Source organism: Hypanus sabinus, chromosome 27 (genome assembly GCF_030144855.1).
Source record: "Hypanus sabinus isolate sHypSab1 chromosome 27, sHypSab1.hap1, whole genome shotgun sequence".
Classification (NCBI taxonomy): Eukaryota; Metazoa; Chordata; class Chondrichthyes; order Myliobatiformes; family Dasyatidae; genus Hypanus; species Hypanus sabinus.
The window spans coordinates 23,475,025-23,502,380 of record NC_082732.1 but is presented as its reverse complement, the minus strand read 5'-3'; the positions used below and the strand labels follow the sequence as shown (position 1 = coordinate 23,502,380).

Sequence of the window (27,356 nt, the reverse complement as noted above, 5' to 3'; positions counted from 1 at the left end):
CAAACTGAGTTTGGCATAAGGCTCGATTTTTTCTTCCAACATCAGACTTTTGGACTTAACTGATTCCATTTAGTCAGCAGTTCCAACACAAGTTATTTCAGATTTCCAGCGTTCAATTTACACATCTCAGCTAATTTAAGATGGGTTTGGTGCCCCAACCCCATCTACAAACCATCTTTTCTTGCACCTAGATCTTTTGTCATTTAACATCAGACGTCTTTGCATCATTGATCCTTTGTCTTTCTCTGACTCTTAAACCCCTTTTATTGCCAGTGTTTCTCTTTTCACATTGCCCTGTTAAATTTCTTTCTCTCTGCAGGTTCCATCATTTTTTAGTTTTTGTTTCAGATTTCCATGATTTTTTTTATATACAGCAGCGATCAAATCGCTGAAAGAGCCTTCAGCACTTAATGAACAAAGTATATGAAAGATCACACAGCTTGAGTAAGAGTAACTCGAGTGATGACAACGGAGTAATGTGGAGTTAATGGGATGTGACAGCGGGTCACTGGAGAGGAGCGGCTCTTGCGGCGAGTTGGCAAGGCTCGCTCCCAGCGCTGCGTGACGCGGCCGCCAGGTGGGGTACGTGGGCGCGCGGCTGTGACGCCCTCCGCTGCGTGCGCGCCGCCGCGGCGCTGCTGCTTCTGGCGGAAGATGGCGGATCTCGGGGAGTGAGAGCGGGAGTCGCCGGGAGGCCAGCGGCGGAAACACGGAAGCGCCGGAGGGGCACGGCATCTATCGGAAGCGGCGACCCTTAGCGCGCACAACAGCCGGCGCCAGGGGGAGGGGTAGCGAGCTCGGCCGGTGAGTGTGTCTGTTGTTTGGGGGGGGGGGTGGTGGAGGAGAGGGAGGTAGTGGGAGGCCGGAGCCCCAGGGCTTGGGTAAATCTCAGCCAGGGAATGAGTGCCAGCAGTCCCTCTCCTCTCCCGGGGCTGCGGGCAGTGTAGTGCCCACTTCGGGCTGTGCGTCCGGCAAGGATGAAGCAACGTCTGCGCAGCCAGCTCTGAACAGGGATGTTCAGCAGGTTGCTCGCTGCGGGTTGTGGCTGCTCTGGGCCGGTATCTGGCCCTTTGTACTGGAAAGCCTCCGAGCCCAGTTAGTGGAGTTGGCCACATGCCAGTGGCAGCCATGTAGGGCCTGGGTCCAGGGTCAGATGCAAACCCTTCAAAGTTCACCTTTATTGAGATCCACTTTATCCCTATTATCGAGACATAGAGCTGAACTTAGAACCACTGGCTATTGCATTAAAGAAGGCAATATCAGTATATCCTGTGATATGGGTTAAGAAAAGATGACATAGTTCATTAAATCCTGTAAGGTTAACTTATTAATTCCAAGACCCTTATCTATCCCGTATTATTGTTAAGGGGGAAGTGTAAAACGGCACCTGCACCCTAAAATGTGAGTAAGTGAGAGTGTTTTGGGTGTAAATTCAACTTGATGGCACATTTCTGAATCTCAAAACGTTAATAATGAATAACAGTGAACAAATTGTACCCATAATGTAAAGAAGTATGTACAGTATATAAAGTCTTGTATGTACAGTGAGATTAACAGTGAGAAATTGTCAAGTGGTGGTGATGAGATGTTAGGTCTTTATTTCTGAATAATAAATATTTTTATAAAATTCTGTTCCTTTTCCTGTAAATATCTGCAAAACATCTCAAGGTAGTAAATAGAAACATGTATGTATTTTGATAAATTTGCTTTGAACTTTTAAAGATGGCGAGGATTTTTTCCCCCCAATTTAACCTGAAATATTCTTGGTGAATGGTTAAATTGCATGAATTTTTAGCAAAGAAGTGGAATCAGTCCTGTACAAGTGGTTTACATTAAATAGCTGGATCCTGTAAAAATTGCAAACGAATTGTAAATTGAGCAGAAGTATGACAATTCAGTTGTTCGACAAAACAGCTCTGTATTTTGTTATTAAAAGAAATGTATGGACGACTTGAAAAGAGGAGCAAGGATTAATTTGAATCAGCCAGTACAGTATCATTTAGGTGTCAGCTATTGCTATTGATGGGTTGTTGTTGGAACTGAGTCTGTACCTTGTAAGGTGTAATTATTGAAGCGACTGTACTTTGCAGTGCTTTTACAATGGTAGTGTATAATAATGGGTGTGTGAATTGTTTGTTTACAAGGGGAGAAGGTTTAAAGTAGATTTATGAGGGAAGCCTTATCTTTCTGAAAGTGGTAGGTGCTTGAAAGATCAGGTGAAAGTGGTGGCAGTAGATATAATAGGAACATTTAATACATGGGTTCCCAACCTTTTTTATGCCATGCACTCCTAGGGATATAGACATCAGCAGGCAGATGGGATTAGTTTGAATTGGCATCATATTTGGCACAGGCCTTTCCCTGTCCTGTGTTCTTTATTCTAAATCATGAACAACATTCAGCCATTTTCCATTGTGTTTTCCCAAAGTGCACTTTGGAGGTTGGTAAAGCCAAGTTGATATTTTGACTGCTCTAGGTTTCCTTCTGACTCCAGATTTTGCTTAGTGTAAGTCGTGAAATAAATGGCCTGTACTGTGTATTGTGGCTGGCCAGTGGTGTAATGGCATCAGCACCCAAGTTTGAATCCAGCCTGCTCCTTGCACGCTTTTCATCTGTGCTGGGTTGAGCGTCATGCTAACAACTTGGCCTTGTTTAAAAAAAAAGACTGAGGAATGTTAAAGAAACGGCAAGTTGTCACCCGATGCCCCACAAGGCGTGGAGAGGAATAACACCGCATTATATATCAAAATATTTGACATTTCATAGTATATTCTGTTACATCACACTGTTCTATCTCTAGTTGTGAAATAACTAAAAGGGTATAGGAATGTTACGCTTCATTTTAAAGAGATTGGAATTTAGAAATGAGGATACAATTCTACGGTTCTAGAATACCTTGGTTGGAGCTCAGAAAGCTCTAATTGGCTTTGAAAAGAATACATTACAGATTTGCCAGAAATATGCCAGGATTTAAATGGAAATATTTTGTAGAAACTTACTGTTCCCTTGAGCTTCGAACGTTGAGAGTTAACCTGACTCCCATATTTAAAACGTTAAAATGGAGCTGATACAGTGGTAGAGGAATGCAGAACAAGAAGGAACAATCTTAAAATTAGAGCTTGGATATTTAAGGATGAAGTCAGGAAATTTTATTCCCACAAAAGGCACTGGAAGTTTAGCGTAGTATTTTGCTTCCCCTCCCACCTTGCTATGCCATCAAAAGAAATGTTCTGAAGGTTTAGACTACTGTTAAGTTAGCCTTTCGATGAATGAGTAGGTAAATAAGCTAAGGAGCTGATTGGTTAAAATCTATTGAATGGTGGTAAAAGCTTGAGGGAATTTTTCACCCACTTTATCTATGACTGATGTTGATGTTATTCATATCTAGTTGTTCATTTTAGAACATTAAAATACTAGAACATAGAACACTACAGCACAGTAAAGGCCCTTCGACCCACAATGTTTTGCTGATCAAACACAAACCTATATACTCAGAAGGGTTGCAATAAGTTTTTTTTTAAACTGTTGTGTGCTAATTTAAAAGGGATCTAAGCCTTCTAAATAACCCCAGTAAGTAAAAATTCAGAGGAACAAAGACAGTCGATCAAAACTCTTTTAATTTGTTGCTTGTAAAGCTTTGGGATAGCTTCAAGTTGCAATCAGAAATTCCTTTGAAGAAATGATTCCTCTGGTTTCTGGTCATGAATGTCATCTGTGTAATAGGCTGGGTTGAATGTAAGGATGCTAAAAGACAGTTATAGATAGCAATACATAGAAACAGGCCCTTCAGCTCAGCGAGTCAGTGTCAACCATAACTCATTGTTACACTTATCATTTCCTAACCCATTCTCGTCTCCTCTCATTCCCATGAGCTTCCTTTCCCCACCACTCATCTTGCACAATTGGAGCACTTTACAATCAGCAATTAACCTATCAGCCCTTTAAAGTTCAGACCATAAAACATTGGATCAGAATTAGGCCTTTTGGTCCATCAAGTCTGTTTTCCCATCTGATCATGACTGATTTATTTTCCTTCTTAGCCCCACTCTCCTTCCTATAAACTGCCTTAAATATATCTTTTGCCGTTTGCTGATTTGTTCTTTTTTTTGCGCAGTGGGGCTTTGATATTTTTCTTTAAACTGATTCCCTGGTTTCCTTTGTTTCATGGGCGTCTGTGGGAAGATGAATCTTAGCGTTGTATACTGCTTACATTCTTTGATAATAAATGTACTTTGAATCCACAAGTCATTTCATTCATTCATTTGATAATGAGGCTTCTGAAAAGATATATATCTAAGCCTACAGTCAATGCTGTATGTAATTAAAATGAAGGAAAAAAGAAGTTGAAGAGTGACTTTTATAAGTTAACACAAAATACAATTTGTGCTCTTTTCCTTGTGTCTTTGCGAAATGGAAAGGTGTTGGTATTCAAAAGGAGCTGGGTCTCTTTGAATATGAGCTGTTGAAAGTTAAATGTGAGTTCAGTAAGCAAATGGTATGTTGACTTTCGTTGGAAGATTATTTGAGTACGAAACAACTTTTGCCCCAACTATACTGAGCCTTGGTCAAGTGTCATTTGAAATACTGTGTATAATCTGGTTTCCCTAACAAATGAAGGATATACCTGTGATACAGAGAGTGCACCATTGCTTTGTGAAATGGTGGCATTGTCATACAAGGTGAGATTAAGCAGACGAGATTTATATTCCCGAGGTTAGAAGAATCAGTAGTGATCTCATTGAAACATACAGTGCTCTTAAGGGGCTTGAAGGGTTAGAAGCAGAATTTTGAAGTTTCCCTTGGTGGAGGTGTCTAGAAGCAGAGGTTACTGTTTCATTGTGAGGAGTGGGCCATTCAGAAAGAATTTCTTCAGTTTTAATGTGGTGAGTCTTTTAGAATTTTCTCTCCAGGAGGAATATGTTCAACAGGTTGATATATTTTTAGATACTAAAGGAACTGAGGGATATAGGGTTGGTGCAGGGAAGTGATACTGATATAAAAACAACACACACAAAATGCTGGAGGAAGTCAGCAAGTCAGGTGGCGTCTATGGAAATGAATTGGGCCAAGACCCTTCATCAGGACTGGAAAGGAAGGGGGAAGAGGCCAGAATAAGAACAAACACGAGGAAATCTGCAGATGCTGGAAATTCCAACAACACACACAAAATGCTGGTAGAACACAGCAGGCTAGGCAGCATCTATAGGGAGAAGCAATGTCGACGTTTCGGGCCAAGACCCTTCGTCAGGACTGCCAGAATAAGAAGGTGGGAGAGAGGGGTCTGATGGCAAACTAGAAAATGGTAGGTGAAGCCAGGTGGGTGGGAAAGGTAAAGGGTTAGAGAAGAAGAAATCTGATGGGAGATGAGAGTGGACCATGGGAGAATGGGAAGGAGAAGGGGCACTATGGGGACATCATGGGCAAGTGAATACAGGAGAGAGGAGGCCAGAGTGGGGAATTGAAGAAGAGAGAAGGGGGAGGAGAAAAGAAAAAAAATACCAAAAACAGAAATCGCTGTACATGCCATCAGGTTGGAGTCTACTCTCGTTGGCCGAATCATAGGTGGTGGCGAATTGGCGTATAGGAGGGAGACTGAAAATCTGACAGTGGTGCCACAACAACAACCTTTCACTCAATGTCAACAAGACCAAGGAGCTGATTATTGACTTCAGGTGGAGGAAACCAGAGGTTTATGAGCCAGTCCTCATTGTGGGATCAGAGATGGAGAGGATCAGCAATTTTAAATTCCTCAATGTTGTAATTTCAAAGAGCTTGTTCTAGGCCTAGCACGTAAGTGCAATAATGAAAAAAAACACAGCAGTACCTCTACTTTCTTAGAAATTTGTTAAGATTCGACGGTCGTCTAAAACTTCGACAAACTTCAACAGATGTCCGGTGGAGATTATACTGAGTGGTTGCATCACAGCATGATAACACCAATACTCTTGAATGGAAAATCCTACAAGAAGTAGTAGACGCAGCCCAGTTCATCATGGGTAAAGCCCTCTGCACTATTGAGCAAATGTATATGCAAGTGCTGTTGCAGGAAAATAGCATCCATCATCAAGGACCTCTACCACCTAGACTTTGCTCTCTTCTTGCTGCTGTCATCAGGAAGAAGGTACAGGAGCTTCAGGACCTACACCGGCAGGTTCAGGAACAGTTATTACCCCTCAGCCAAGAGGCTCTTTAACCAGAGGGGATAACTTCACTCACTCCATTGCTGAACCATTTGTTTATTTGAGATGCAGCATAAAATAGGCCCTTCCAGTCCTTCGAGCCATGCCAACAAACAGCCCCCCGATTCACGGTACAATTCACAATACCCAATTAACTTAATAACCAGTATGTCTTTTACTGTGGGAGGGAACTGGAGGACGTGCGGACTCCTTACAGACGACTTGAACTATGACATCTCCAGCTGTAGCATAATGTTAACAAGTACGGTATTGTGGTGCTCCTTTTTCTTTCTGTGTTTGCATAGTTTGTCTTTTGCACATTGGGTGGGTCTTTCATTAATTCCGTTGTGTTTCTTTGTATTTACTGTGAATGCCTGCAAGAAAAGGAATCACAAAAGTGACATATATGTTCTTTGGTAATTTACTTTTTTGCTGTTTAATTGTCCTTAGCTTTAGAAATTCAGATTGTGTAAACTTAACTGCAAATTCTACTTTCCTGACTGCAAAGCAGTGGGGAGAGTTGGTTCTATTTAAAATGCTTAGTAATACTTACGGTTTATATATAGTTATGGTTGACCCCATTTCCTTCTTGGCAAGGTAACAAAAATTCTTTCATCCTATGGGTCATAGGAAATGAGAGATTTTGTACATAATCTTTTGACCTTGCAAATTTTCTGGTAATACTGGTTAAGCTTGGGAAGTATTGCTATGCTTTCCGCATGGTCTTACAAAATACAGAGCTTGTTACAATGAGGAATTGTATGTTGGCATTGCTGTAATGTGGAAAGGATCCATCACAACAGTGATGGATTTTGCTGTATAAGGGCCTTGTGTTGACCGAACATTTTGAATTGAGTAATGATGCTGGGACACAGGTACATCATGCTTTTTTTCTGGTGTGCCTCTTTCTGTAAGGCTTCGCCAGTGCAGTTTCTACCTTTGCCTGAAAGAGACAATATGTGGAAGAACTTGAGAAGTTTAGAGCATCACCCAAGAAGCTTCCGACAACTTTACTGTATTATTTTACATAGTTATTTTTATATATTGGATGTATTATGTGACACACACAGTAGATTCAAGTTGCAGATAATAATCGTATCCAAAACTAGATGAAGGCCACCTTTAAAATTTCACTGCGTTGTGATTTTCTTCAAATGGCTGAAGGCACTTGGGTACTCCAAGGATGGGCATGTTAGATTATGGGGCTGATAAAGGTTCAAGAGAAATTTTGAGTCCTGTCAAGTATCTAAGTGGAAGGTTTTCGTTGTCTTGAGACATGAAGTGCATAACCTTGGAGTGATATATTCTACATATAAATAAGGACTTGTGTAATATGGGGAGGTAAGGATTTTTCTAAATGTATTTTGATGTAGCTGTGATAAGAGTCCAAGACTGAAGAAGTAAGAGAGAAAAAGGTAAAGTTGAAAGTAAATGTATTATCAAAGTACATATATGTCACCATATACAATCCTGAGATTCATTTTCTTGTGGGCATAATAAATCTATAGAAAAATAACCATAACAGAATCACTGAAAGTCTACCCAACCAGGGTGTTCAACCAGAATGCAGAGACACCAAACTGTGCAGATACAAAAAGAAGAAACAACAATAGTAAATAAGTAAGTTATGAATATCGAGAACATGAGATGAAGGGTTCCTAAAAGTGAGTCTGCTGGTTGAGTCTTGACATCAGAACTCTCAGTGGTTCTAATATTATATTATGTTGATATCATTGAAGATAATGTTGAGTTGTCTGTTCTTTTGTCTTTTGCCCTTTGTCTAAAGGTACTTACTGCAGCTGAGAGTTGTTATATTTTCAACCTACCTTCAAAATTTTTTTTCTCATTTATAATACAGAGTGGCATGAGATGGCCAGCTCATCAGACAGTGAGGATGACAGTTTTATTGCCATGGACACAGAAGAAGTACTGGATGGACCCATGGAGCAGGACGAAGAAGCTCACGTTGAATTAGAAGTTGAGGAACTGAGGCATAACCGCTCAATGTTAGAATTGCCTGAGGAGGTGCTGGAATACATCTTGTCCTTTTTGTCTCCATATCAAGAGCACAAAACAGCTGCTCTTGTTTGTAAACAGTGGTATCGACTCATTAAAGGTATGGAACATGGTTCAGAATAAAATTTTGGAGTAGGATAAAAATCTGGGAGTAAAATCAAGATGCCATTTTGGACAAGATTATAATTTAAACACCACAATAAGAGAAAAGAAATTTACCTTCATTTCTCAGTTGGAGCATGGAATTTCCAATGAATGGAGAAAGTAATTTGTGCCAATATATTTGTTCTTTTTGGCTGTACTTAATCACAAAAATAAAATTATTTCTTGGACCAGTTTACACCATCCTACGTATATCCTTTTCTCATAATATGCCTCTTCATGAGTAAAGCATTCCTTCTGTCCTTTTTTATAACTTCCAGATCTTTATCTTAGTATCCCATATATCATCTCCTTAGCCACACTGAAGAATTTATTCGTAACCATATCTTGGAAAATTTAATGAGGTATACAACCCAATTGTGTGAATGTTGGTAGAGCTCTTCATATGATCCACACAGTTTGTTGGAGCCAAGGGTCTTTGTCCTTTTCGTAATGAGCAAGGAATTCACCCTCTGGTATTAAGGCTGTGTGTCAGCTTTCGTCTTCTATGGTACTGTTGAACATTTATGGAGAAATGTGGAGGTTTCCTATGCAGTCCCTTGGGGAATAACTTGTTTCCATTACATTTCTGTGGATTCTGAGATAACTAATGAGTCCTATTCAGAATCTGCAGACTCTGCTGCTGGTGGAGATTGATGGTTCTAGTGGGTGGGTTGATTGAGTTTCTGTATACTCCTGTGTGTTTTCCCATCAGAGATATAAGTTTGTGGATGATATGAAAGCTGCTGGTGATGTGGATAGTGAGGAAGACGTTTAAGGCAGTTTATAAGTCAGATGCAAAGTCAGGCTGAGCATAGGCACACAGAATTTCATCCCAACGTGTATTGGGAAGTCAGATAGGTGTAGAAATGTGTACAGTTAATGTTAGCTAAGGAATGTTGTTGAACAATGATCTTGGAATTCAAGTTCATAGTTCCCTCAGAGTGACAACACAGTTAGATATGGTGATGAAGAAAGCATGTGGTATGGAGACCCAAGTGACTGCAGATGAACCTGGAGAAGAATATATAAAGTGCTGGAAGGACTCAGTGGCCAAGCAGCATCTGTGGTGGCAAAGGGACAGTTAGTGCTGTGGGTTATGAATGTGCATGAATTTTGAGAGCATAAGAGGGAAGGTAGTTAATATAGAAAAGTGAGAAAGAGGGGGTTAGACTGTAGCTGGCTGGTGGGGTGGTGGTGTTGAACAGGCTGGTAGGAAGTTGGTGGAACCAGGTTTGGGGAGGGGAAGATGATGGGCAGATGGAACCAGGTGGGGGAAGGGATAGGGGAAGGGAGAAGAAATCCAGGTATATGGTTGTGTGGGTGATGAGCAGATGGAACAGAGGGTGATTAGTCAAGATAACAAGGGTGGAACGGATGGAAAAGATAAATGAAACAAGAGAGATCCTGGCACACAGTGGAGTTAGTTGAGAAAGGATGTTGACATTGGTTTGCCAGCCACGCCAGTGAGCTTGAAGGATTTTGACTTCATATTAAATGGATTTGTCCATTCTGAGTCTCCAGTGCATGTGGAAGGATAGGGATTGCTGCTGCTGTGTACTCCATGTATTTGGTGCCAAGTTTGACGTCAACACTTTGTCAGGTGGGCCAAAACTGTGCTTGTGCATCAGTGAATTTCATCATTGATATGTGCTCTCAATGACAAATGTCTTCCAAGATATGGGATTGATCCTTATTCCACAGACTCTTGGGATGGATCTTAATTATCAGGAGTGGAATTGTGTTGCTGTGGTAGGTTGATATTTTGTTGGTGGCTATTGTGTCAAATGTTTCAGTGAGCAGTCAGTGATGGTTTGGAACTTAGTGCTCAAGTGTGTACATACTAAGTGCTGTAGGGCACTGTGCTAAAGTCTTGGGCACTTGTGTGAAGATGCTTTCAAAAATAATGAAATGAAAGGTTTCTATCAAAAATACTACAAAAAGCAGTAAACAGTAAAAAAAATAAAATCAATATTTGATATGACCACTTTTGTTGTTACAACTGCATCAATTTTTTTTATAAAACTGCACAACAGTGTACCTAAGAGAATCGGCTGGTAGGTTGTTCCAAACACATAGGAGAGCTTTCTACAGTTCTTCTGGAGACTTTGGCTGTCTTGCTTGCTTCTGTCTTTCCAGGCAATTCCTGACAGCCTCTGATGTTAAGATCAAGGCTCTATGGAGACCATACCATCTGGTTGCAGAGCTCCTTGTTCTTTTTGCTGAAGATATTTCTTTACAACTTTGGCTGTGTGTTTGGGGTCATTGTCCTGCGGCGGAAACATAGAAACAGAAAATAGGCGCAGGAGTAGGCCATTCGGCCCTTCGAGCCTGCACCGCCATTCTGTATGATCATGGCTGATCATCCACCTCAGAACCCTGTACCTGCTTTCTCTCCATTACCCCCTGATCCCTTTAGCCATAAGGGCCATTTCTAACTTCCTCTTAAATATAGCCAGTGAACTGGCCTCAACTGTTTCCTGTGGCAGAGAATTCCACTGATTCACCACTCTCTGTGTGAAGAAGTTCTTCCTCATCTTGGTCCTAGAAGGCTTCCCCTTTATCCTTAAACTGTGACCCCTTGTTCTGGACTCCCCCAACATCGGAAACAATCTTCCTGCATCTAGCCTGTCTAATCCCTTTAGAATTTTATATGTTTCAATAAGATCCCCTCTCAATCTTCTAAATTCCAGTGAGTATAAGCCTAGTCGATCCAGTCTTTCTTCATGTGAAAGTCCTGCCATCCCAGGAATCAATCTGGTGAACCTTCTCTGTACTCCCTCTATGGCAAGAATGTCTTTCCTCAGATTAGGGGACCAAAACTGCACACAATATTCTAGGTGCGGTCTCACCAAGGCCTTGTACAACTGCAGTGGAACCTCCCTGCTCCTGTACTCAAATCCTTTTGCTATGAATGCCAACATACCATTTGCCTTTTTCACCACCTGCTGTACCTGCATGCCCACCTTCAATGACTGGTGTACAATGACACCCAGGTCTCGTTGCACCTCCCCTTTTCCTAATCGGCCACCATTCAGATAATAATCTGTTTTCCTGTTCTTGCAACCGAAGTGGATAACCTCACATTTATCCACATTAAATTGCATCTGCCATGAATTCGCCCACTCACCTAACCTATCCAAGTAACCCTGCATCCTCTTAGCATCCTCCTCACAGCTAACACTGCCGCCCAGCTTCGTGTCATCTGCAAACTTGAAGATGCTGCATTTAATTCCCTCGTCTAAATCATTAATATATATTGTAAACAACTGGGCCTTGCGGTACCCCACTAGTCACTGCCTACCATTCTGAAAAGGTCCCGTTTACTACCACTCTTTGCTTCCTGTCTGCCAACCAATTCTCTATTCATATCAATACCATACCCCCAATACCGTGTGCTTTAAGTTTGCACACTAATCTCCTGTGTGGGACCTTGTCAAAAGCCTTTTGAAAATCTAAATATACCACATCCACTGGCTCTCCCCTATCCACTCTACTAGTTACATCTTCAAAAAATTCTATAAAATTCGTCAGACATGATTTTCCTTTCACAAATCCATGCTGACTTTGATGATTTCACCTCTTTCCAAATGTGCTGTTATCACATCTTTAATAACTGACTCTAGCATTTTCCCCACCACCGATGTCAGACTAACTGGTCTGTACTAACTGGTTTCTCTCCCTGCTTTTTTAAGAATGTTGGGACTGTTGCATGGTGGATGTGAATCTGCTTGCACTTTTCAATATTGGGGATTCCACTAATTCTGACCAGATCACCAACTCCATTTGCAGAAATGGAGCTCCAAACCTGTAGGGAACCTCGGCCGTGCTTCACTTTTGGCTGCAGACACTCATCCATGTAGCACTCTCCGGTTTTTCTAGGGACAAATTTTGACACTCATCAATCAAGAGCACTTTGCTGTCATTGTTCACCACTCCATTGGGTTTTTGTTGAGTCTCTTGGCTTTGCTTCCATTTTAGAGGAATGGCTTTTTGGCAGCAACTCTTCCATGAAGACCACTTCTGACAAGACTCTGGATTGTAAAGGGATGTAATTGGGTACCAGAGGTTCTGTGAGTTCAGAGCTGATCGTAGTGCTGGACTTGTTCCGATTTAGAAGGGACATCAGTTTGACGTGTCACATGTCTGCTGCACTCAGTTTCTGCAGCTGACCACTGCGTTTCTGGTCCTTAACCCTGCCCGTTTCATTGTGCTGCTTCAGAAGAGCTTGGACAAAACATCTTGAAACTCATGTCTACTTGGGAGAGATCTTGCTGATGCAGGATGACCACCTTGTGTCTTGTTGCTGTGCTCACTTTTGCCATGGTGTAAGAATTGATGATTTGCAGATTAAACTGACACATCTGCCACACCCTCACCTTTTAGTTTGATTGTCCTTTGCCTTGTTTAATTATTTCTATACCCATTTCTGTTCAGTTAATCTGTTTAGTTCATTCAACTCTTTATGTCATTGATCATTAGCACCTAGTTGTTATCTTTGTTTAATCATAAACTGGGCTATATACCTAGAAAGTAATCACGTTGCTATTTGAAAAGTGGTCTATTACTAAATATGTAACTTACTTTAATGAAATGTAAAAATTTCTCTGTAACATGAATGAAAATCTAAAATTTCTTTTCTAATGACACACAACTGCAAAAGAAACATTTAAGCAATTTATATTAAAAAGTAAGATTGTCTAAGACTTTTGCTCAATATGTATATATACTGTAAATAGCACTGAGGTTAGACTTTGTTCTGGAGTAGAGGCAGTGAAGTTCGAGCAGTTTGCCACTTGTCCAGTAGATGACTATGGTGAGGAGCATGCTGTTAAAGTTTGCAGAAAGGAAGATTGATATATAGTTGCAGTGATCCAGCTTTTCTTAAACCTGAGCTGCACTGTGATGTCTTTGGTGCTCACAGTTGGCATGTAGCACATAGAGGATGCTGATGAATTTCTAAGCTAAATTTGAGAAGAATCTTCCATAATCTCTTCTGTGATTTGAATGTTTTTTTTGAAGTCATAAGAAGTCTCTAGTGGAATGTTGTCCCTCTTTTATAATCCAGGATTTGTAAAGTAATGAAAATTATACCCAATATGCATTTTGCTATGCAGAATCAGCGTTGCAGCTCTTTGGTCACTGGGAGGAAGTAGCTGGGAAGGATTCTTGAGATGACTTTGCCTGTAGCAGACAATTGCTATAATTGCAAGAATTGGATATTTCTTAACTTGGAAAAATGGGCACGATTATAGCATCTCTGATGTCCACTAGCATGCTTGTTTCTTCTCAAGTGAGTCATAAATTTGTTCTTCAGGGGCTCCTAATGTTTTTCTTAATGGATCCGTACCATTAACTGAGGAGTCCAGGTGCCCTTATGCTTTTGACTGTTAGTAACTTTTTTCCTACTCCAGAGACATTGTTGACTAAGTTTGAATGGACTTTTCAAATTACTGGTGTAAAGTAATGCTGAGATGCTGACACAATAGTGTGAGTGAGGTTAGGTGCACGTCTTGGTTTTGGAGATCTATGAAGTGCTGCTTCCAGCAGACACTGCCTTTCTATTCTTGATGAGGTCTTCTCTGTCCTGCCTTTTGATGTTTGGGCCACGTTGGATTAGAATCCATGGGTAGGTTACTTGGTGGACACTCTGCATTCTTTCTTTTACCCCTTAAGCTCTCATAGTGTCAAAATGCCTTGTGCTTAAGATATATTAGCTTCTTGGTTCATTATATCAAGCCAGCCTCTGTGCATTTCTTCAAGGGTGCTAATTATAATGGACTTGAGGGCAGATCAGTACAATGAAACTATTGGGAAACCTATTGGTTGGGAAAGTAATCATGTTGGCTATTTGATTTCTTTGCCATTTTTTTGTCTTTTGGTGTTGATTTTTCTTTAGCAGCATTTCAATTGGTATTCTTGTTTTGGGACCCGACTAACGCTGATGTAAGATTGGATCAGCCTGTGATCGCTCTGATAGTCATCTACAGTTGTCATGGTAAAAGTAATGTAGATGTCTATGTTGTTCCTTGCTAGTACATTAACACATTCTAACAGGTGCTGATGCCTGGGGCAAGGATGTTGCCATGAATTATTTTACTTGTCTCACTGACAGAGTGGTGTGTTGTTAATTGTTAGCTTTAAGCATTTGTGCAGGGTGGACTTCATTGGAGTTAGCTTTCTCTATTTCCCTTCCAATTGTACCTTTCAAAAAGGCTATGTCCATTCTAGCACTGGCACTAAATCTGAAAGTACTTAGTGAAATTGAGCACATCTCCCCAATCAAATAGTGTCAGATATTGCTGGAGTAGATTTGTTCTTGCTATATTAGGCACATGTAGGTAGCTGAATGATTCTGTGATGAGTGAGCATTTATTAGTCTATTGGGTACCAAACTAGCTTGCTCTTGAAACCACATTCATCTTCCAATTTGCATTGGCAATTGATGTATTCTCCACCTTGTTCTTTTTGCTAGCCTTCTTTGGCCAGCAAGAGCAATGTTGAGATGTCATGAGTTCCTGGGCTATGATGGTGTTGCAAAGTTTCTGGTCTATTGCTGTGGTTTGGAGCTGTGCTGCCTGGATGGAATTTTATGGTCAAAAGGGAAGGAGAGTTGGAGACACCTGCATGGTTGTTGGCCTTCATCTGCTTACATTGTAATTTCATGCAGATATTCTTGCCAGCACATCTTTTATCAGTGTCTTTCCATCACAGCTGTAGAAGGAGAGTGAAGTACTAAAGGGGCTCGGAATCAGAGTAGAGACGTGTTGTAAGACTGTAGAAGTACTAAATGGAAAGGACCATTGTCAATCTATTTATACTGTTCAGTTTGGTGGCTTTTTCTTGTAGATAACTTTGCAGTTCATTAGATTTCCTAACTCTTGTATTCAAAGTTCTAGTTGCATCTTCAGAATCAAAAAGAATATTGCCATGTAATATACATTTTCACAACCTGCTAACAGTTCTCAGGCTTTGTGGGTAGTTGAAAATGAACTTCTCACGGGAATCAGGGTAAATAGATTGTAAATAGATTTGTTACCAGGTATATGAATTAAGCTACTAAACTTCTGTATCTCTTTCACTTCAGGTGTGGCTCACCAGTGTTATCATGGTTTTATAAAAGCTGTTCAGGGAGGATATATTCAATGGGAGAGCCGAACCTATCCATATCCTGGGACTCCAATTACCCAGCGCTTTTCGCACAGTAAGTGGAATTTCATGATGTCATTGCTTTAGCCTGGGTGGATGATATTTATTAAAGCAGTGATTGTATTGATGTTTTTGATCCTCAAGAGTTACATCTTCAATTTGTTATGCATAGGCAGCAAACCTGCACAATTGTGCTCATATGTGTGAATTTTCACTTGGATGCAGTTTTTGCAAATGTGTCATTGGAATGAATGATTAATCTTGCTTGGCATCGTCTGCTGTCTTTTGACCTGCAGACAGCATATTCCTTAGCAACACACACAAAAACACAAAATGCTGGAGAAACTCAGCAGGTCAGGCAGCATATATAGAAATGAATAGATGGTTCACATTGCTGTCTGACCTGCTGCGTTCCTCCGGCATTTAGTGTGTGTGTTACTTTGTATTTCCAGCATCTACATACATGTTTAACATATTCCTTATGTCATCAAAGATTTTTGAGGAGCAATTGTATCCTTCATTTTTTTATCCCTACATTTTTCCTCTAATGTCCTAAAAGTGCAAACTACTGCTGGGATTGTTCTGGGGTTTTAATTCTTGACCTTGGATTGCAGCAGATTGTAACCCCTAATATCTATTGTAATTTTTCAAAAGCATGATGTCAGCAATCTATCTGTCCTTTCCTCTATTCCTCTTCAGATAAAACCTGTCCACCTGACAGGGCAGATGGGGAGATTTAAAATCTCAACCAAAAGGCTGACTCACCTAGTGTCAGCCTAGGTTTTTGTCTACAAGTCTCTGAAATAAGACTTGAACTTTTAAGCTTCTGGTTGAACAAGATATTAACATCTGAATCATGGACAATAGAATTGCCTTTTTTCTGTAAGTTCTTTAATTCTTAGTTTCGTTCTTAGAATGTGCTGTTTTAGCTGATCTCAATCAAACTAAACTTTGGAGCACAACAGGCCTTAGTAACCCAGAGTCAAGGAGAGGAAAACTCAGGTTATGATTCCCATCAAGTCGCTTGTGCTGGGAGTTGGACTTCTACTAAAGCAGCATTGAAGTTTGACTGGTATGCATATCCTGAGATCACAGAGTTGAAAATGATTGTTGTTGGGTGAGAGATATTGGAAGGAAATCAATTCTGATCTTCATTGAACGTTAGTGCCTTCGGAGAAGTAGAGGCACAAGATGAAATTTGAGGTCTCTGTAGACAGGATTTTATTTTCTTCTATTTGCAGCAAATGGAATATAGGCTGTAACCATATTTTTGTGGTTTTTAAATCAATTTTATTCCTGACAGGTTTATTTAGTAGATGTCTGAAAACTTCTAACTCCATTGAAGTTTTTAAAGAATTTGCTATGTTCAAACAATTCTTTTACATCATTTGAGCATCAGTGATAATGTTTTGCAGTAGTCCTGAACTATTTCAATATTTTCCCAATGTAAGACATCACTTAAAAACCCAGAAAACTGAAATAATTCACTTTGGAAGGTTGAATTTGAAGGCAGAGTACAGGGTTAATGGCAGGATTCTTAGCAGTGTGGAGGAATAGAGGGATCTCAGGGGTCCTCGTCCATAGATCCCTCAAAGTTGCCATGCCAATTGATAAGGCGGTTGAGGCATTTGGTGTGTTGGCCTTTGTTAGTCAGGGGATTGAGTTCAAGAGCCATGAGGTAATGTAGCAGCTCTATTAAATCCTGATTAAACCACACTTGGAATACTGTGTTGGCTGCCTCATTATAGAAGGCATGTAGAAGTTTTATAGAGGGTGCAGAGGTGATTTACCAGGACGCCACCTGGATTAGAGAGCATGTCTTAATAATGATTGAGCGAGCTAAGGCTTTTCTTGGGAGTGAAGGAGAATGCACAGTGACTTGATAAAGGTGTACAAGATGATCAAATGGATAGCCAAAGGCTTTTTCCCAGAGTGGAAATGGCTAATACAAGGGGGCATAATTTTAAAGTGATTGAAGGAAAGTATAGGGGTTGATATGAGAGCAAAGTTTTTTTAAAAACTCATAGTAGCGGGTGTGTGGAATGCTCTACCAGGGGTGTGTGTAGAGGTTGATTCATTAGGGACATATAAGTAACTCCTATACACCTCATGCACATGGATGATAGAAAAATGAAGGGTTATGTGGAAGAGAACGGTTGGATTGATCTCAGAGGGTTAAAAAGTCAGCACAACATCATGGGCTCAGGGGCTTGTACTGTGTTCTGTACTATGTTTCAATGAAACAGGGAAGCTGGAAAAGGCAAAGATGCTTGAGCCTTGAGCCTCTGTTCACAATGTGCTGCCTTGTCATAGGTTGTCTTGCTGCAATTAGGAAATATTTTCAAATTCTTTTCTGTTTTGTAATAGTTTATTGATTGTGACTTGTATTTGAACTTATCATTCCTTGACTGATGTTTGTACTTGGTGTAGTGTCTCAAAAATTGATTTAACATCAAACTAAAGAGTTGCCTCCTATCTGCAACCATCCAGACTTGTTCTACTTGCATGACACACCCACAGCTCCACTCATTGCTCCAAAGAGTCAAGTTCCTTATTTTGATTCTGTATTAGTAATTGTTGTTCGTCCTTCGGTGTCGAAGATGACCACGACTTCTGTCAGGTGGAGGGTTTGTGACTGTGGGTCTGGAGGTGACTGGTGAGGCCAATCCGGGTCCTGAAAGCTTGCCCTCATGTGGGACACATGAGGGTAGGTGCTGCAGTGGAAATGGAGGTAGCTCGAGTCTTGCTCTTGCACGTTTCCTCTGAGGTGCGTCTGATTTCTGCTGCATACACTCCTTTAGTGGTGCTGCTCCACCGGGTTAGGCAGTCCAGAGCAGGCGATTCCCAGCTCCTGGGATTGATGTTGAGGTCTTTGAGGGACACTTTGAGGCAGTCTTTAGTAATTAGTAAATATACAATTAAACATTATTGAGCCTTATCTCAGTAGTCAGCAAAGAAGTGACCTCCGCTGACCCCAAGCTACAGACTGAGGTAAAATAAGTATGAATACAAAGTGTTTTCCCTTTGCCTCGATCACGTCCCCACTTACATTACTAATTACCATAATACACATAATAGAGCACAGAATGCACGAGTCCTACACTTGGGGAACACCATGTTCATGTTCTTCATGCTTGGGCTCTATTTATACTATTAAATTCCTCTTCCTCATGATTGTCTTTTAACCCCTAGCTTCATGTCATCATCATCCTCTTTACTTCACTTGTAAACTCTATTATTGTTCATGAACAAATAATGTGGTAAAAATCCAGTGCAGATTCCTGTGATTATCCATTAATTATTGGCCTGCTAGTCAACTTATCTTTTCAACTGAACGGCTTCAGCTTTCTTTTAATGACACTTACTATAGGATATATTCAGAAGATCACATTCAGTGCAGTGACCTTACTTAGCCTCTTTATTTTCCAGCTCAATCAATAATTTCCAATACTTCAGACATAGTTTGATCACCTTTTAAATTTATGTTGACTGCTGAAATCTTTGGATGACATTGATCTTTGCTGAACCATCTTCCCTAGTGCCGGCTGTCCTGAGGTTATGAATGCCCAAATTATCGACACAAATGAGTTCTCATAATATTAGTAAAGTCAAATGGACTTTTGTACATTAATTTCTATGCCATCCCACCCACTCCCTTGCCTGTCGAGATGTATCCTGTTTATTACCTGGGGATGGCCAATACTTAGCAGCAAGGAGAGAAGGAAGAAATTGGCAGTTCATATCGATGACCTGTCAGAATTGTGAGAGATCAGCGACCTGAAATTTGAACGTTATATTTCTTTTTGCAGATACAGTTTGATCTGGCATGTTCCCATTGTGTTCTGTTTTTATTTCTGATTTCCAGTATGCAGAACAAATTTTCTATGAATATTGGTGTTTTTCCTGCAGGTGACACACCTGTATTTAATTGCTTGCATTATTTTCCCACAGCATGTGCTTAAGTGTGAAGTGCTGTGTCCTTGTTTTCTGATATAAAACGAGAAGTGGAAGTCCTGCTCTTTTTGTGGCGATTTTTGTATATTTTGTGTGTACTTTTTCTCAACATAAACTTGGTTTTGGAATCTTGTGTGTTCGAAATAATTTGTTTGAAGCATGAGATTTTATAGCTATTTGGCATTTTATAGCTATTTTCAAATGCAAAATTGCATATAGTGAATCATAATCCAGGTTAACCTTTAAGTGAAGCAGGGTTGAATGATGGTTACTGATGATTAAAAAAACATTGCTGATGTTGGAAACAAGCCCTGGAACCATTCAGCAGGTCAAAGGCGTGAGACATTAACTTTGCTTCCCTTTCCACTTTGTGCTGCCTAATTCACTGAGTGTTTTCAGCATTTTCCATTTTTATTTTGCGTGATGGGTAATTGAATCAAAGTGTTTACAAATGTATCCTTACTTTAAAGTCCTACGTTTTGTTCTTTTTGTCCTTTTTCATGTTGTAATGAGAAATGTTTTTGTATATTTTGTGCTATATTTACATCCTTTTGCAATGGTAGAATTTCAGAATTCCTGGCATTGATAATATGAGGCAGATTATTGTGATCAGCTGCTCTCATTATGAACAATGGAATTTATAAAGGCAGACGTTGGTGTGTGCAAGCTTGTAATTTTAAATATTGCATTTTATTATAAGCTTGAACTTAGCATTAACAGTAAACACATTTCTATCTCTGTACAGCTTTTTATCTTTGGAGTCGTATATACTGGAATTCAGTATAGCAATAGAATATAATTAAGACAGTATAACAGCTTGGATATACTTCAGGTGAATTATTTCTACTCTTCCTCCCTGTCCCCAGCTTTTGCACACCGAACTGAGGTTAAATTCTTTTGCGTATTTAATTCTAGGTGCTTGTTACTATGATGCCAACCAGTCTATGTACGTCTTTGGGGGTTGCACTCAAAGCAGTTGTAATGCAGCGTTCAATGACCTCTGGCGGCTTGACCTCAATAGCAAAGAATGGATCCGACCTCTGGCTTCAGGTACGTCCTGAAACAAAGAAATGAATAATGTCAGACTAGCTGAAGTATAACATTGATTGCAATTTAATTTATCTGCCAAACAAAAGCAAGGAAGGGTAACATAATTTGATACATTGCTTGACAGATTTGGTGGTGGTTCAATGGCTTTCATTCAGAGCAGGTAACCCCATGAGTTGTAGCAATCAGTAGTAAACTGGTCATACAAAACTGTTTTTTATGGTACAACAGCAGCAGAATGGAGTTGCTCTCTGAGATTTCAAGGAATGTTTCTCAGTGACCCATGGGAAATGCAGTAAGTGGGTTCTGTTCAGCTGTAATCAATACGGCTGATCTCAAGACAACATCTTGGCAACCACTTTTGTCTAAACACCCCCTGAGCTTGGAGAGCCAAAGTTCTGAGTGATAACTGGTGCAGTTGATTTTACTGAGAGATGATGGGATGGGTGGGAGGAATTCAAGGGTGGGTCAATACTGACTTTATTTTTCCTCCTGAAATTTCTTTTCCTACAACGCAGCAGATCATTTGAAAATGCTGAAAGGCATAATGATGCAATTGGGTTAATTTAATTTAAATTGTGATTACAGAACGAGGACAGAAATACAAAATTCTGAAGGGAATCTAGGCATTAGACTGACTTTTTCACACAGCAATTCAGATGCAGTAGTGTGGAACAAACTGATCAAAAACAGCAAATGCTAAATATTAAAAAGAAGCTGGATGAATATCTGGTTAAGGATGGAATCCATGGTTTTGAGAGTAAATACAGGCCTGGGTAGTCAAATACTACAGGGGATTCAGTGATTCCAGTTCTCAAGGCCATGGGGAATTCGCCAGGAATGTAGCAGCTTAGGATATCAGTAATGCAGTTTGTAGTATTTTAGTGATGGTTTGGCATTCTCCATTGTAGACAACAAAGAAAAAGAATTTGAGTTTGCTCTGAGAGGCTCAACTTAAGCAACTAGTGAAATGCAGATTTCTTAATTGTCTGTTGAGCTGAGAGAACCTGGCCATCTTTTAATAATTTTTATGTTTATGATATTATATTGTTTTTCTCAGGGTGCTTTTTCTGTGTAGTGCTTTCTTATTTGTTGAATATTTCAGCTGTAGTGCATTGGATTTTGTGTATTATGTTGTATTCTGTGGTCCTTTGTGTTTTATGTTCTTGTGATTATACTGCATTGAAATAGTTTGAGTTTATTTAGCACTGGGTTAGGTTTTAGTTGTGTTAGATTTTATACTTCATTATGATTGTGTTGGGTTTCCCAAATGTAGTACTCAGTTTTTTTTTACACAGCTGTTAAATGTTCTGCTGAATTCTGGAGCCTTTCTACTAAATTGTGATGGATTTTGCATTCAGTATTTTGCTGGATAGGCTGTTCTGCAAAACTGCAACCAAAAGCAATAGAAAATACATCATGTAGCTTAATTTACACTTAAGAGTGCTATTCCTTGTCAATTGCTACATGGTGATTTATTTGGCATTTACCAATTACCATCAGCATATAACCTGTAGCACCAGAGATCACAACACAGTAGACCACTGCTATACTAAAGTAAGGAATGCCTACCATTCCATGCCCAGACCGCCCTTTGGGAAATCTGATCCCTTGGCTGTCCTTCTAACTGGATACAGGAAGATGCTGAAGTGGAAGACTCCAGAGATTAGGCCAACAAAGAGGTGGTTGTGGGAGGCAGAGGAGTGGCTGCAGGATTGCTTTAAGTTGGAGGTCTGTGAGCTGTGTTCAAGGACTCGTCTGTGGATCTGAATGACTACACCATGGTTGTCAGTGAGTTTATAAAAAAAAACAGTTGTAGATAAATGCGGCCCCCCCCCCCCCCCCCCACAAAATCATTTTGTATCTTTCCCAACCTGAAGCCTTGGATGAACCATAAGATCTGCAATCAGCTGAGGGCCAGATCAGAGGCATTCATGTTTGGTGACCAACAAAGTTACAAGAGGCCGAGGTACAACCTCTGGAAAGTCATCTGACGGATGAAGTGGCAATACCAGACTAAACTTGAATCTATGAAGGATGCTTGACAACTGTGTCAGGGTTTGAATGTTATCATTTTTTACAAAATGAAATCAAACAACTGTGCTGTACATCCAGTTGAGCTCAGTGCCTCCTATGCTCACTTTAACCATCTGAACATAGAGGAACGACCACGAACTCCCGTGGCCTCCGACAATCCTGTGATTTCAGTCTCTGAAGTTGATGTGAGAGTATCCTTCAGGAGCTTGAACCCATGGAAACCATCCGGCCCAGATGGGGTACCGGGCTCAGTACTAAAGACCTGTGTTGATCATCTGGCTGGAGTGTTCACTGAGATCTTTAACTTCTTGCTTTGGCAGTCTGAGGTACCCACCTGCTTTAAGCAGGCTTCATTTATACTGGAGCCTAAGAAGAATGTGGCAACCTGCCTCAATGACTATCATCCAGGAGCACCTATATCCACTGTGATGAAGTGTTTGGCAGGGTGGTGATAAAGCACATCAACTCCTGCCTGAGAAGCAACTTGGATCCACTCCAGTTTGCCTCCTGGCACAACAGGTCCACAGCAGATGCAACTTCATTGACTCTTCATTCAACCCTGGAACATTTGGACAGCAAAGATGCATATATCAGGATAATCTTTATCGACTACAGCTTGGCATTCAATATTATCACCTGCTTAAACTAATCCAAAAACTACCAGACCTAGAGCTCAATACCTCCTTATGCAATTGGATCCTTGACTTACTCATTGCAGACTAGAGTCAGTTTGGATCGGTAACATTTCCCCCACAATCTCCATCTGCACAGGTGAACCACAGGCTGTGTGGAACAAACTGACCTCCTGCTCTACTTGTTTTACACTTATGGCTCAATGGTTAAGCACAGCTCCAATGCCGTGTTTAAGTTTGCTGAGGGCACCATTGTTATAGGCCGAATCAATGATGGTGATAAATCAGCTATAGGAGGGAGATTGTAAATCTAGCTGAGCGGTGCCACAACAACAGCCTCTTACTCAATGTCAGCAAGACCAAGGAGCTGATTATTGGCTTCAGAAAGAGGAAACCACAGGTCCATGAGCCAGTCCTCATTGTGGGATCAAAGGTGGAGAGAATCAGCAACTTAAAATTACTTGGTGTTATCATTTCAGAGGGACTGTTATGGGCCCAGCATGTAAATGCAATTATGAAGAAAGCACAACAGTGCCTCTGCTTCCTTAGGAGTTTGCGAATATTTGGCATGACACCTATAACTTTGATTAACTTCTATACATCTGTTGTGTAGAGCATATTGACTGGCTGCATCACAGACTGATATGGTTACAGCAATGCCCTTGAATGGAAGATCCAGCAAAAAGTAGTGGTTATGGCCCAGTCCATCACGGGTAAAACCCTCCCCACCATTGAGCACATCTACATGGAGTGTGTTACAGGAAAGGAGAATCCATCACCAGGGAACCCACCACACAGGTCATGCTTTCTTTTCATGGTTGCCCTCAGGAAGAAGATACAAGAGCCTCGGGACTCTCACCACCAGGTTCAGGAACAGTTATTACCCTTTAGCCATCAGGCTCCTGAACCAAAGTGGATAAATTCACTCATCTTCACTTACCCGACTACTGAACTGTCCGCACAACCTATTGACTCACTTTGAAGGAATCTTCATGTCATGTTTTCGGTATCTGTTATCTCTCCATCCTTTTTCTCTTTGTATTTGCAGTTTGTCTTTTGCTCACTGGTTGGCTGACCTGTCGGTGTGTTCTTTCATTGATTCTGTTGCAGTTATTGGATTTATTGAGTATACCCACAAGAAAATAAATCTCATGGTTGGTTTTGGAGGCCTCTGTTGGTCAGGGTCGACCATGGATATTGCATCCTAACTGTCTGGAAATGCCAGCCAGGGCAGTACAATGTAGAGAGCAAGCTGTTGCCCATATGCAGCAAGCTCCCCCTCTCCACGCATCTGATGAACCCAAAGGAATGGCAGAGACTGATACAGTTTGGCACCAGCGTCTTTGCAGGAGTTAACAGTCAGTGTTGAACTTGATGTAGGACTGCCTTAGGGACTCAATCTCCAGGTTTTTTCCCTCAGGGTTTCCCCGAAGCCTTCCCCATGAGTGCGTGTAGCTGCAAGGCAGTGGAGATTTGAGATCAGAGTTTTCATTAACCATTTGCCCAAAGTGACTGTTTTTAAGGTGCCAGTAGCCTGTCTTTGACCCTTCTGATGGCAGAAATGGTTCCGCCAGGCTTAGTATCTAAGTCATGTGTGAAGGCCAGGAGCTGGATTTGGTTATCAGAGGCTATTTGAGGTGCACACCATTGGGAGCACTTAATAGATAGTGGGAGCTTATCTCCATTACCACCACAGACTGTAACATTCTTAAGGAACCAAGTTTGTTTATGGTGACAGATATATACTTTGATAATTTAGTTTCAACTTTGAACATTTATGATGCACTGTGCTTTTATTGTACAGTTTTATTCTGTATTGTGATATTGAACTTCCTTTTACTGATAGTAGCTAAATGTGAAATTTCGAAAAGTGAAAGCTAAGATCTCTGGTTTCTGTCAGTTTATTGTATTCCTCTGTACAAAATTGAAACGTTTTCATTCGGTATCTTGAAAATTTGTAAACTATGAGCAGGATACTTAATAATATATTTAGTTCTGATTAATTTGATAGTTTTTTCATTAGTACTTATGAGTGTTTGAAGGAAAATGAGCTTATGAGTATGTAAAGTACCCAGAGTATGATTTAAGTTGCAAATTTAGTTGATGGTGTAGATTGTTTTGAAATTCTTGAACTTAGTGATGTGAATCTGACTGCCTGAACAATAACACATCTTTCAATGTACGTATTCCAGTGTGATGATAATGTGGTATTCCTAAATACTACTCAAATTGGAAATAACGCAGAAGTATTTTGGAAGGGTTTTCATGTTTATCCTGAAGTGATTGTTACTGAGAAAGAAGGATCTGGAATGTACCTTTCAATTTTGAGTGAAGAGCCTCTGTAAAAATAGTGTATTGGCCTTCAGCACAAACTTCCTGGAGGTGTACTAGTGATTAAAGGGTTAAATTATATGTTCAGGTTGCAATAATATGGTTCCATTTCTTTGAATTTATATTTTTAGAGTGATTTAATACTGATGTTGAAATCAATTAAGGGATTCAGTGCAATAGAAAGTGAGAAACTAATTGTTCTGACTGGTGAGTTGTATGGCTTAATTCCAAATTCCAAATTCCAAATTTCCAAATTCCTTGAGGATTACAACATAATTAGTAAGAGGACTTTGTTATCATTGAATTGAATTTTTTAAGCTTATCCCCTTTTCATCTTGACAGTAGATGTCAGTATATTATTACAGTGAAGATGCGTTAAATTTGATCCTAGTGCTTTAGCAGCCAAGTCTAATCACAGTCCTCACCTGACATACTACTGACTAGATACTGAACTATAAACAATGGTTGTTCTTTTTACCTAAGTCTGATATTTCTTCATATAGTCATGAACTTGGTCCTCATCATTTTTCTGGCTGATATCAATTAGCTGAGCACAGAACACATATCAAGCCGTAACTCTTCTGATGTCTGGGTATGATCTAGACATTGCATTTGCCCAAAAACAAACTAGACATCAGCTTTTCTGGGTCTTGATCTGAAAGATTGACTGCCCATTTCCCTCCACAGATTCTGCCTGACCTTCCAAGTTCTTCCAATGGTTTGTTTTTGCTCCAGATACCAGCATCTGTAGTCTCTTTATGTCTCCAGTGAATTTGCCATTCTAGCAATGGAGGCATTGGTACAAGTTGGGATAGTGCCAACATCTGGCCTTCTCTCTCTAACTCTCATCTCTCATTCCATTCTATCTTGTCTATTTGAAGCCACTTTTCTTCTCTCACTTATTCCACCATTTGATCAGACCATGGTTGATCCAATTCTTAATTCCACTTACTATTCTTAATATTCCACCATATTGTTTCATTGTGTATGCTCCAAAGTGACTTCTGACATTGTTCAACTTCTGGACCTAATCTTGATTGCATTCCAATGCTCTGGATGTTGCACTTGAGAAAGTAATTTTTATCTATCCCATCATATCTTATCCTTTAAACACCTCAAACACTGAAATTATCTAATAATCTTCAATACTGAAAGGGATGCTAAAAAAAAACCTCTGCAATTTATTGTCAATTTCACCCTTTGAGTCCAAATATTCAGACCAGAAGACACTGGAGCAGAATTAGGCAATTCAGTCCATCGAGTCTGCTCCACTATTCCATCATGACTAAATTACTATTCCTCTCAACCCCATTCTCCTGTCATCTTCTCATTGTCTTTGATGCTCTCACTAATCAAGAAACTATCGACCTCTATTTTAAATATACCAAATGATTTGGCCTCCACAGCCACCTGTGTCAATGACTTCCACATATTCTGTACCCTTCAGCTAAAGAAATTCCTCTTATTCTCTTCTAAATGGCCACCCTTCTATTCTGAGCCTATGCCCTCTGATCCTAGACTCCCCATACTATAGGAAACATATACATCATCTAGACCTTCCAGTATTTGATCGGTTTCAATGAGATATACCCCTCCCTCATTCTTTAAACTCCCCAAGTATCGACCCAGAAACATTAAATATTCATATGTTAACCCTTTTGTTCCCGGAAACATTCTCATAAATCTCTTGTGGAGCTTCCCCAATACTAACACAACTTTCCTTAGATAAGGGGCCCTCAAGCTGTTCACAGTACTCCACATGTGGCCTGACCAATGTTTTATATAGCCTCAGCATTACATCCTTGCCTTTACATTCTAGTCCACTCGAAATAACTGATCTGGTTAATTTACTCTGTACCTTTTCAGGATC

General features: G+C 40.3%; 1 protein-coding gene across 2 annotated transcripts in view; it reads left to right on the top strand.

The window, feature by feature from the left end:
- The first annotated feature begins 599 nt into the window (after nt 1-599).
- fbxo42 (F-box protein 42) overlaps nt 600-27,356 on the top strand; it is a 48,348-nt gene continuing 21,591 nt past the window's right edge. Inside the window, exons 1-4 of one of the 2 annotated variants that reach the window (XM_059951953.1) lie at nt 600-804; nt 8,038-8,295; nt 15,424-15,540; nt 20,355-20,489. In XM_059951953.1, coding sequence (XP_059807936.1) covers nt 8,049-8,295; nt 15,424-15,540; nt 20,355-20,489 — 499 coding nt within the window. In that variant the 5' untranslated portion in view covers nt 600-804; nt 8,038-8,048. The remainder of the gene's footprint in view (nt 805-8,037; nt 8,296-15,423; nt 15,541-20,354; nt 20,490-27,356) is intronic. The other variant, XM_059951952.1, reaches the window with a different exon arrangement.